Source organism: Sporothrix schenckii (assembly GCF_000961545.1).
Source record: "Sporothrix schenckii 1099-18 chromosome Unknown Cont47, whole genome shotgun sequence".
NCBI classification, from domain to species: Eukaryota; Fungi; Ascomycota; class Sordariomycetes; order Ophiostomatales; family Ophiostomataceae; genus Sporothrix; species Sporothrix schenckii.
In genome coordinates, this window is record NW_015971148.1 from 2,857,031 (window position 1) to 2,868,507 (window position 11,477).

Below are 11,477 nucleotides of genomic sequence, written 5' to 3' on the forward strand. Positions count from 1 at the left end.
AAAGCCTGGATGTAATTACACCTAACGAATCCGCTTCTTCTACTGTCACGAGACGCCACGACTCCCCGGGTTAATCACGGGCGATCAACAGTCGCTCGCTGCTTAGGCTGCTTTTGCCTCGTGCTTCGGGTCGTGGAAGCGGTCTCCCACCCGCCTCGCCAGCCATGCATTGACCCAATCGCAGATCAGCAGTTCGTTTCAGAGCCGAGCAAGGCAGAAAGTTTACTCCACTGTTTGGAACCGTTAATGCCTTCATATGTCAACGAACGACGGACAATGCAAGACAAGATATGTGCGGTCCTACTACGCCATAAGGATATGTGTCTGCAAATCCCCACTTCATGCCTGGAAATACATGTACGTGTTTCGACCTGTAGAAAAAGGAGCACCTGCGTCATCCTCGCCGACCTGCTTAACATCGACGATTCCCTGGCTTTGTCCGCCTACAACAGACCTTTCCACTAGTGGCTTGAAAAGCCACTCGTCCACGCCATGAAAGCCGGTCGAGTTTGCTATCCTCGTTCCGAGGTTCCCTGCCACCGTAAAAGTACCACGCTCTGTTGGCTTCTGTTGTTGCTTCCCGTTTCCATTCTTGTTTTCTGTGTCGACGGGTGCTCTCTGCATCCCTTGACCTCATGTGTTCCATTTTCTCCCGGACAGTCCACCTTGTCTCAGACATGCAGCAGAAGCTAGAACCAAGGCTGGGGGGGCTGGCTTGTCTTGCTTGTCTCCACGCTAAGCAAAATAGCATCTTGCGGTGAAGAAAACCGGAGAAACCATAGAAATACTTGCGTTGAGCGCCAACGATCGCCAGAGGCCACCAATGGCAACCAATTCTCACGAAGCCAAAGCTCTGCAATGAAAAGCGCGAAAGCGAGATTCGAATAGATGAAAGCTGAGAGGCAAGAGACAGGGGTGATTCAAAAACCGCACGGACAAGATGTGGAAAAAACCCAGGCCAAGAGAAACATACCCGAGCCCATCGAAAATAGATCACGATGGTTCGGAGCCGACGCATCGGCTCACTCTTAACCCACTTATTGTGGGCGATTTAACTGTTGGGCATGATGATGTTGGCTAGGCTGCGCCAAGGCCTTTGGCAACACAAACGCAAATCAAAAAGAGAAACGACAGACAGGTAGATTACATGCCCTCCATCGCAATCTAACATCACCCCCATCGAGCCAACCCTTAGCCAATTTCATTGACGACACACTCAATGCATCCATCCAGCGCGATTACTTTCCCTTCCCTTTTGTCCTGTTGGTTGACATGCGCTTTGTGCCCTGGATTGGCACTGGAAACTTCATGATCGATGTTATGTGTTGTCCTTTTGTTGCGACTGTGCAAATGGATCAATACTTCCGATTTGTCCGATATTCCCGTCCCGATCGAACACATGTGCGTTGGCTGCCTTGTCCCATTTGGGCAACAGATCCGTACAATCGTCACTTCACTCGGGAGACCTACCACGTATTACGACGAATAGTGTGCAAATCAGAGTCGCCGTCTCGGTTTTAGCGCCAACAGACACATGGACAGAAGAGAGCCGCCCAGGGTGAGCCAGCGACTGCCGCAAAACCGTTTCCGCGGAGAAGTAATCTTACCTCCAACACACGGTGGTACTCACCACAATCCGATACAAAATACGACTTACTAGAGCGGCCAACAGACATTTTTGCCGGCCGGCCGGCCGTCATGATTACAAACGAGGCAGCATGGGGGGCCCAGCACGCCGGATGAGGCATTTCACTCGTCTATTAATTTCTTTTTCGAGTGTTTTCTCAATAGCATCCAACAGCCTCCAACAGACCTGTGTCGGCACACCGCCAATCACCCGCCCTTTCTATTTTACTGGACTTGGTTGCTCACTCTTTTTTCCTTTGTCCGTTGCTTCTACCCAACGAACCGACCGCGAAACACATGTCTCCTTTAAAACCACCCCAAATAGCTGCAGACGAGTTGCGCCACCAAGGGAGGTCGGAAGTCGGAGATCGTGCGGCACGCGCGTAAAAATGGCAGGAAGGATGACTTCAAGAGACTGCGACGCTCTATGAAATAACAAGAAAAACGGTCGTCCAACATGCCACAATAACGATCCGTCAGTACTCTGATGGCGCGGAACCAGTAGCAGGATGATTTTCTTGCAGATACTGTCTCAAACCAGGTGGACATCATATACTCCGTATTGCAGCAGGGTTTAGTACTCATGTCTTGGAGCGCCTTGTTTTACATTGTGGCTTTATTCTTTTTGATGGCACAGAGACAATACCCAATTTCCAAGTCAAACGGCCCACGATACTTCAGCCAACACCCAGATCTGGGATAAACTTGGCTCGTTTATATGGAGACGGCGCGCCGCGACTTGCCCCCCACACACCCGATGCCCAAACGAGATTGGCGAGAAGTCGGGCTCTTACACCGCCTTTTGTATCACGCTGAGTATGAGCGACGTACGAAGAAAACGGAGAATATTTTTGGTGTGTTTTTGTTCTGAACGGAGAAGTCCGTTACCCTTTTTACACTCATACATCCACCCCAAGGCAAGGAAACAATGGACCAAGTGCACCGTCGACCACTGTTACGAGCCTTTCACAGGCCAAAGACAACCGTGACCACCATCTGAGGTCTCCGGACTAGAACAACAGTCCGGTTAATGCACGTCTCCAAACCAGGCCGTGGCAGTTTTGATTACGTTCACCCACCCTCGATTTTCATTTCGTGGCTCCTTTCGCCTTGTTCGTTTCTTTTCGTCAAGGCTTCGCCTTCATTGGGCTAGGAAGTGCATGTGGAAAAATGCAAGAAATCAGATACAAGCAATGTAGTGCGAGGACAAGAAAAGGCGGAACTCTATAACGACGAATACATCGCACGTTCGTAAACATCCGGAGAAGCATTACGAGTGAGATCCGGCACCGCATCTCAGCGGTACGCATTCCAGTGCTATTGGCCTGGGACCTGAAACTGCTGCTCGGTGAACATGTGCGGCAAAAACGCGTTGAAGATTTCCAAGGAGGAACAACCGGTGAGAGTTTTTCAACGTTCGGAAGCAAGGGATGGCAGAAATGAAAAACGAACGGTGGAAGATGATTGTGAAACAGCTGCCAAAAAGCTTCATACAAAAAATAATTAAATAAAATAAAATAAAATAAAACCGGTTTGTTCATTTCAGTCCGCCTCCTCCATTTGTTCTAGACCGTCCGAAAAGCCTAGAACAGATATGCCAAAATAGAAAAAGACGAGGAAACGGAAAAGATGAGAACCACAGAAGATCGACAAAGTTGAATTACAACCACTTCGTCGACCAAGACGCGGAAGCGACAGGACAAAACAGTGTGAATGAACCAACACTGGAGAACGTGCTGCGTACGGAATGCAAGGTTGAGATATGATTGATAAAATAATCGAGTCGAGGTCAACAGACTTGGAAGAAACCTCTCTCTCTTGGCTGGTATAAACGATCAAGAAAACGATATTGGGTTTGTTTGCGCGTCTGCCAATGTGCTTGTCGGAGTGGCATTTTCTGCCCTCGTTTGTGTCTCCACTTTTTTGTGTCGATTTTCTTTATGTCCTTTCTTAATTTTTCTAGTTAATTATTTAATTATTTATTATTATTTTTTTGGCATGACGTCGGTACAAAATATATTTAGCGCTGAACAGGCTGCACTAATTTACCAAAGTCCATGATGCCATATGCCATGATGCCAGGGCCTCGATCAACAGTGCCTTCACTGCCCGGGAAAGACCAACCATGCTGCGTATGCAGCCATACAGAGTTTGTTCAAGCCGGTGCTCCTCTGGTTCTTTGTTCTAGGATAAACAGAACGATCGCGTGGAGTGGACAAAAAAGACGAACGAGATCGAATGCGTATCATATCCAATCTTGGAGATTCGGCCGGCCACGAGGAAATCGGAACGAAAGCCATGACAAAAAGGAATCCGTAAAAAATAATATTTTATGCACGGTTCTTGGCCATGTTATATGCCGTATGCGTGATGGGAACATCATGTCCCAGAATTACCGTAATTTGTCATTACGCGGTCACTTCTCGACCAACAGGTCGTCACTTTTCATCCCAATCGGGCATCCCTTTGGAGAGGAAGGCGTAGCCCCCAGCTCCCGAACATCCAGTCGCAACTTCCGCGGGGGAACACATGATTGATTTTAGGAGACGACAACGAAGGGAAAGAGCATCCGGCTGACGATCCAGCTTCATCACGGAGCAGCTCTTTGTGCCTATGAGAAAGCAAGACACAAAATAAAAAGTTTGTCTTCTCGTTCTTCGCTGTGTTTTGGGTTGTTTTGGGCGCCAAGTGTCCGGACACATGAATGCTATGGCATGTAGGATACAAGCGTTTTTACGCGGGATGTCAAACACGCTACAGATTACGAATGCTCATCGTTTTTAGAGGGTCTTGTTATAGTGTTCTCCTCGTAATGCGTCTCACACAATCATATACACTTTTTCGAATTTGGAAACAGTTCACAATAAATGCAAGTGTGGTATTGTACTGGTACACGCTGGAAGAAGACCCGTTCTCTTTCTTGTCTACAAAGAAAAAGCAAGAACAGCTCCCAAAAAGCCATTGAGCGCCGATTCCCAAAATGGACTCTCTTTTCGAACAACACCGAAACTCCCCATGTGCAATGACGAGACAAAGTAAAATAAAAACACTTGGCGAAGAAAGGCCGTGTAAGGGGCAAAAATCTTTTTCTTGCATTTTTCCCGATCCCAATTGTGTACAAAACATCAGCCTAGATTTGTACCCGTAACAATGGTTAACCCAACCCAATCCAACCCAAGTGAGAGGCCCAAACCAACGCGTGGCCAATATAAGAAAGTCCGTAAAAATGACATTTAGCTCTAAAACAAGATGAAAGAAACCCGGTCCCGGTTTTATTCCTCCAAATAGGAAACCCAGTAGACAGCTGTAAAGAAACGCTTGCAGAAAACAAAAAGCAGATCGCACAGAAAATAACACTAGAAAAATATGACTAAGAGGCAAAAGGAAGAGCAGAGAGTTTTTTAGTTTCCACTGTCAAAGTTGTGGCAGCCGCGCTCGTGACGCTTCATATTGCTGCGCACACTAAAGGCCTTGCCGCAGCCCTGGTGTGGGCACTTGAAGGGCTTCTCGCCGGTGTGCGAGTGGCTGTGGATCCGCAGGGAGCTTGGGCGAGAGAAGGCCTTGTTGCACGTCGGGCAGATGTAGCGGTCCTGCGACTGCGGGAAGGCGGCGGCGGCCGAGGGGGAGATATAGTGGTGGTGCTGCCACGGCGAAGGCTGGTGGTGCGGGTGGTGGTGTGCGTGGTGCATCGGCGGAAATGTGCTGGCGCCAACCTGCGGCAGAGGACGCTGGTAGTAGAGGCCCGAAAGATGCTGTGCCTGTGGTGCCTGGACCGACTGCTGTGGCGGCGGTGTTGGCTGCTGCATGGCCGGGTAGTAGATGGCGGCGGCGGCGGGCGTTTGGCTCAAGTAAGAAGCCTGGGTGGGGTAGGCGGGAGCACCGTAGGTCGTCGTCGCGTGCATCGAGATGCTGCGCTGCGGCTGCGGCTGGTGGTGGATCTGGGGTTGTTGTGATTGTTGCGCCTGCGCCTGCGACTGGGACGGCGACTGGTACTGTTGCGGGTGGGAGCTGGGCGGTTGCGAGGCGTGCCGCGGCTCAGACGTTGCAGACTCGTGGTTGTAGGGCTGCTGCGGCGGTGGTGTTGCCTCAAAGTAGTAGTTGTTTGTGGCGGCGGCAGCGGCAATGGCAGCGGCGGCCACGGAGTGCGGCAGCTGGTTGACGGACTTGGTCGAGGGAGAGTCGTAGCCGGTGCCGAAGCTGGCCTCGGACATCATGGGTGGCGTGGGCGGCAGAACGCCGCCCCGCAGGCTCATGGGGTTGCTAGAGTAGTGGGATGAATTGGGCCGGGTGCTTGGCCGAGAGGAGGCTGGCAAAACAGTTAGATGGCTGCTCGTAACAGAAACAGGCAACGGGGCGAGCCCAGGAAAATGCTCACCATTGAAAGAGAACTCCTGCTGCAGGACCTGCTGCTGCAGATGTTGTTGTGAAGACTGCTGCTGCATCTGCTGGGACTGGGGAGACGTCTCGGAGGTGGGCGAACCCTGGTCGGCCAGGTCCAGCAGGTTGGAGATTGAGGGCAGCGAGCACTTGTTGTCGTCCATGGGGGGCGAGGGAGGGCCATGTGGCTGTTGTTGTTGTTGTTGTTGTTGTTGTTGCTGCTGCTGCTGCTGCTGTTGCTGCATCTGCTGGCTGGGGTATGTGGCATATTGCGAGACGTGGGAAACGTGCTGCGAGAGGCTGGCCTGCCCGGCGTAGGGGTTTGACAACAGACCGGCTGCCATGTTGTGCGGATGTGAAGAAGAAGTGGGAGAAATAGATATTAGGGTATTATGGTGAAGTTGTCAAGTTGTCAAGTTATGTAGTACGAAAGACGGACGTGGTGAAAAATATTATATTGACGTGTAGTGAAGGTAGTGAATGTCGAAGATGGCGAGAATTAGAGTATGAGTTCGGGTCGAGTATGTCGAGGACAGTCAATAAATATTAAACCAAGAACCAGCTGGGATGTTGTTGTAGTGTGTATGTCTTGCTGTTGTGAAATTGTTCTGAAGATCGAGATTAAGAATGAGAAAGATAAACAACGGAAAAAGAGGAAGAGGAGGAGAGCAAAGAAAACAAGAAGAAGTGGAGGGGAGGGTCGGGAATCTTATAAGTTTGCATCGACAATCGGGAGTCGACGAACAACAAGGTAGAAAGAACAAGGCAAGGCGTTAGGACCAACATTGCGTGGTGTTGGACCAGGTAGAGCAAGGACGACAGCAAGCGAGTACACTTGACACTGGTCAGTACAGGGACCAGGTGGCACTCCGTCTCCATTCTCCAGGGGTCTGTCGTCGCCTGGGATGTCTTTAGCACCGGACCGTTCTTTTCTGGGAGCTAGCTGGTGGAACTGGGGCGAACGCCAGTCTCCAATTGTGCGTTATTTCATCAGATCCCTTTCTGGTGGTCAAAGCAGGCCGCTAGTCGAAGACGTTTGTAGTCCAGTGCGAGCGTGCGTACACGCCCCCCTTTCTCCAAAAAATTCCACACCGTTGATCCCCTAGGCGATGTGCGTCCAACGGAGCTCATCTGTCACAAAATATGTGTAGGCCTGACCCGAGAGCGCCCCCTGGGGGGGTGTGAGGCGTTGCCATTGGCAGAAGAGGGGTGTGTGCTTTTTGGAGGCTCTCTCTTGGAAGACTTTCTGCAGGAAGGGAGGGGGAGAAAAGGACGAACGAACCCAGGTGCCGATCAAGAGCAGGAAACTGAAGAACAGGATGCAGAAGCAGAGAAGGCAAAAAGAAGGGTTGCAGGAGACGAAGGATGCATTGACACCCGGCAGAAAGGAAGGTCGCAGGCGCGCCCACCGTATGCTCTTTCCTGCGCCGTCCTCGTTCTGCTGCCTTGCAGTTGCAGTTTTGCAGTTTTGCAGTATTGCACCTTGTGCGCTCAGAGCACGGAGCAGGAAGGAGCCTGGGCAGTCGCGAGGGAAGCTGCGCTCGAGCATTTCTCGGAAACGCGCCACTGGCATCTGCCACCGGGGGCCGCTCGATCCAGAAACATGAGGTGGTTTACGGAGGCGGGCATGAGCCTATCCATGCCAACTCGCAGGAAGCGACATGCAGGACCAAGCCAGGCAGCCGACCAAGCAGTCGACGACAGACGGTCGAATACGATGGTGCATGGCGTACAACGGCGTCCATGACGGCAGATGTACAAAGGACGAAGGACGATGCCGTAAGCTGCATAATGGGATGAAGCACACGGTGGCGAGAGTTTTTGGCCCGTAGCGTCTACCAGTGCATAACCGATACGAAGGGGCAGGGCGGGTGACCACGAGGCAAGATGGTGAACAGGCAGGCGGCAAATGGTGTAGACGACAAAGACAAAGGCGGACTTGGTGACGGGCGAACCGGCTGAGAGCGCTAGCAACTAGCCAAAACCATTCCCACGGTAATCGGCGAAAAAGATGCAATGGCTAAGAAGCATGTATCTTACATGTAAGGCTCTGGAGGCGGTTTTGGTCCCGGAGCGTGTTTCGGGAAATTCCCCAGTTATTTTGTTCTTTGCCTTCTATTCTTCGTACCCCTATGATGGCGACGATTGGGCTCTTTGTTTTTTATGCGCCTTGTCGCCTTTCTCTTGCCCTGCAATTCCGTGGTTCTTCAGCACTAGATACACTATTTACGCTATTTACACTACAGAGTAAAGCCAGCCAGGGAGACATGCCAAGGCGGCGTCTTGACCCGCTGTACGAAGAAGGCGAGTTGGTTCACCGTTTGCTGGCGCCTGCTCCCAAAACCTCGCTCCATCACATGTAACTCCTGCTATGGTTTTTATTACGTCCCATCTCTTGTCGGATGCAGATGCGATGGTTAAGTGTCGACAGACGTCTGCCGTCATAGCTCTCCTGGTCGCAACGTCACGGACCATGGCCATGGCCGTTTCCCATGTCGGCTGTCTGTAAGCGACATGTACTTTTTGTGCGGGGTGTCGCACAAAGGGTACGTCGCCTTACATGTGCTACAGAATACGGGTAGGAATACGTCGTACAGTGAGTGCTCGTACTGCAGCTCGTACACTCGCAGACTCGGCCGGCACACAAAGCTGCACACGCGCACGCCCCCACTCTCCACACCCCCTGTTCGTTCTGCCCCTGTTCTCATGGTCTCCTGCTCCCCTGTTCCCAAACAGCCCAACAAAAGCAAAACCCCCTTTGACATCGAACGGAGAACGGATGTGCAAACTTGAGACGGCCGTTCGAACAGATGGGAACGCACAAAAATAATTTCAGAAAAAGAGACTGCGAGAGTAGCAGCAAGTGAGGCCACCGCCGCGTCAAGGCTGTGACCGGATTGTCAGGCGGATCTTATGCCGTGCGGCTCTTGTTGCCCCAGGTTGTCTTTGCAAAGCAGTTTCGGGATACGTTTTCACGTTTGTGTGCCTCTGGGCGACGCTGGGCATGTTCCCTCTTTTTTTATTGTTCCAGAACACTTTTTGATCTGTGGCGATTGTCAGATCTTGATCGTTTTGGCCCGTGACTCGTACTCTTTTTTCCTGGCCTTGGCACTCAATTGTACACTTTAATTTTTTCGTGTTTTCCCCATCCGTTTTGCTTCCCTCGTCGTCTTCCCCCGGACCTGCCAGCCCAGACGACCCTTTGCATGTTGACCTTTTTGTAATTCTGATGCAAGTGTTGTCACCATTGTCCTATTCTTGCCATTGCCACTCGGGTGCTCGGCAGTTTAGAGCCAGGGACCTGTACTTCGTATGTCGTCTTGACGTGGTGCACCAAAACCAGTTAGACATTCGTCAACCGTGATCGACGGCGACAGGTCAGCAGCGGACAAAGACTTGCTGAGATGAGCGTTGGATGTGAGCGGGAAGCGCAGGCGAATTCTGCGTCGCTTCCGGGGATATGTATGCTATTGTATGGCGGAGGAGTCCCTGCTACTGTATCGTACTTTGTTTGCCGCTTGCCTGCCGGCTGCCAGCAAGGCCAAATGGCGCCGGCGCCGCGAAATTTGGAAAGCCACGAGACCAATGAAGCTAACGCTACCCACTCACCACTGGACTGGATCCCAGCGTATATTGCACGAGGGCTGCGTAAGATACTGTTTTTGGCATTTGTACCGAGAGAACGGCGTGCGTGTACAAATGTATTTGACATGCCCCTTCGTGACAGGAGGCTGTCCATGCCACACGCGCCTTGCACGAAACCAATAGCATTCTGGGACTGGACCGATCCGTCTATTGTAGCGAGAGTGGGGGACGGGGAGGGGGACGAGACGATGAATGACCTTTTTCGCCAAGTCGCACAAGTCGTCCGGTCGCATCACGATTGGTGCCAGGCGAAACAAGAGTGATGCGCTGTGCATTGCGCTACTGCGTGCGACACATCAACAAAAAGAATCCGATGAAGAAGGACGAAATGGCGGCCGGCATTCCGCTATACAAGTGACTAGGAGGGACAAACAAGCAAAGCCAAGAAAGAATTTGAGCCCACGTCTGACGTCTGACAGGGCTGTTTCGGCGTGTACCGTTTCCGTGCTGCACGTTTCTCGTTGGAAAAATGCAAAATGCAAAGCAAAATAAGAAAAAGGGAAACGCCAAAATGGAAAAGGCTGCGTTGTCTCGGGGGGGATGGGGGGGGTGCCCCAAAGTTGGTCGAAATGGCGGGAGGATAAGGAAGACACAGAGAACGTGTGACAGGGGGAGACGGAGGGCGCCGTGTCCTCCAAATTGGAGATGAGGGGGGCTACAGTTCTGAGTCGACTGGGGCATGCCAGAAACAAAGGCTAATCTCCTATGATCGCCGCTTCCCTTTCCATACCCGTCCGCAACGACCCCACTCTAGGTACGATCAGAGGGAGGGGCCTGTTGGCACGAAAGAGAAAAACAGCATCAAAGGGAAAGTGCAACGGGTCAACTTGTGTGTCGATTTTGTCCCATGAGGAATGAGCGACGACGACGTCCCCGTGAGGCAGGCACGGGTTGGCGGGTTCAACAGATGCCCGTGGTGTCTCAGAGACGGACAGAGAGACAGAAAAACGACAAGACACGAGACAAGCTGAAAATAGAATCCGTCGTGTCGTAAAACGCCACACAGACGGCACAAACAATCCATCTCATCGTGCAGACGAAAGGAATGTGAAAGCGCACATACCCTTTTGGAAAGGAATGCAAGTTCAGGTGGCAGGTCAGATGGTTCGTACATGTTCTCAATACATCGAATATGTTACAGCATTGGGAAGGCAGGAAGGCAGGTGGCACATAACACAAGTCGTCTGGGAAAGGAGCAACCCCAACGACGTCAGAGTGCAGGGGTCGGCACCGGAACGAAGCTGGTCCTGTTTGGACAGACAACACAAACAAGACGTGCGGTCGCAGTGCGGGACAAATCATCCGTCCCTTTGCTACCAGGGGGGAGGGGGGACCCTTGGCCTGGATTCCTGGCCAGGCAAGTCCGTCTGAGGGCTGGGGTTTGAGGGGAAGGGATGTGCACAAAATAGAGTGCAAATGCTCACAAGGTTTGGTGGTGCGAACAGACATGTGGGAAACGCGGCACTGTGCGGCTCTGGAGTGTCTTGAGCGTCTTGGCAGTAGCAGATGTGCACCTGCGCACTGCCGACCGCAGGAGCCACCGAGAGACGGCTGTTTGACAATCTCAGACGAGGGCAAGAAATAACGGGGACGAGCAACGATGAGCTGCAATGAGTTGCAAAACGAGCGACGGAGCAACAAAAAAAGAGCAGCAGAGTTGCAGAGAGTTGCAGAGTTGCAGAGTTACAGATTTGACGGAGAGATTGCGCCAGCGGCAATCGTTAATCCTCCGGAGCAGCGCATGGTCCTGCCCCTGGTTTGGGCCTACGACGTAATACTACAGGGGGTAAGTAGGCGCCACAGCACACCGCTACGGGTGATTGGGCGCT

The 11,477-nt window shown here is 51.9% G+C and overlaps 1 protein-coding gene across 1 annotated transcript; it reads right to left on the bottom strand.

Annotated features, from left to right (window-relative positions):
* Nucleotides 1-5,027: 5,027 nt before the first annotated feature.
* Nucleotides 5,028-6,347, bottom strand: SPSK_03389 (zinc finger protein; the record flags this gene model as incomplete). Its single annotated transcript, XM_016730227.1, has 1 exon — nucleotides 5,028-6,347. The coding sequence occupies one exon, from the start codon at nucleotides 6,345-6,347 to the stop codon at nucleotides 5,028-5,030; it is 1,320 nt and encodes a 439-aa protein (XP_016585462.1).
* Between the last annotated feature and the right edge of the window lie 5,130 nt (nucleotides 6,348-11,477).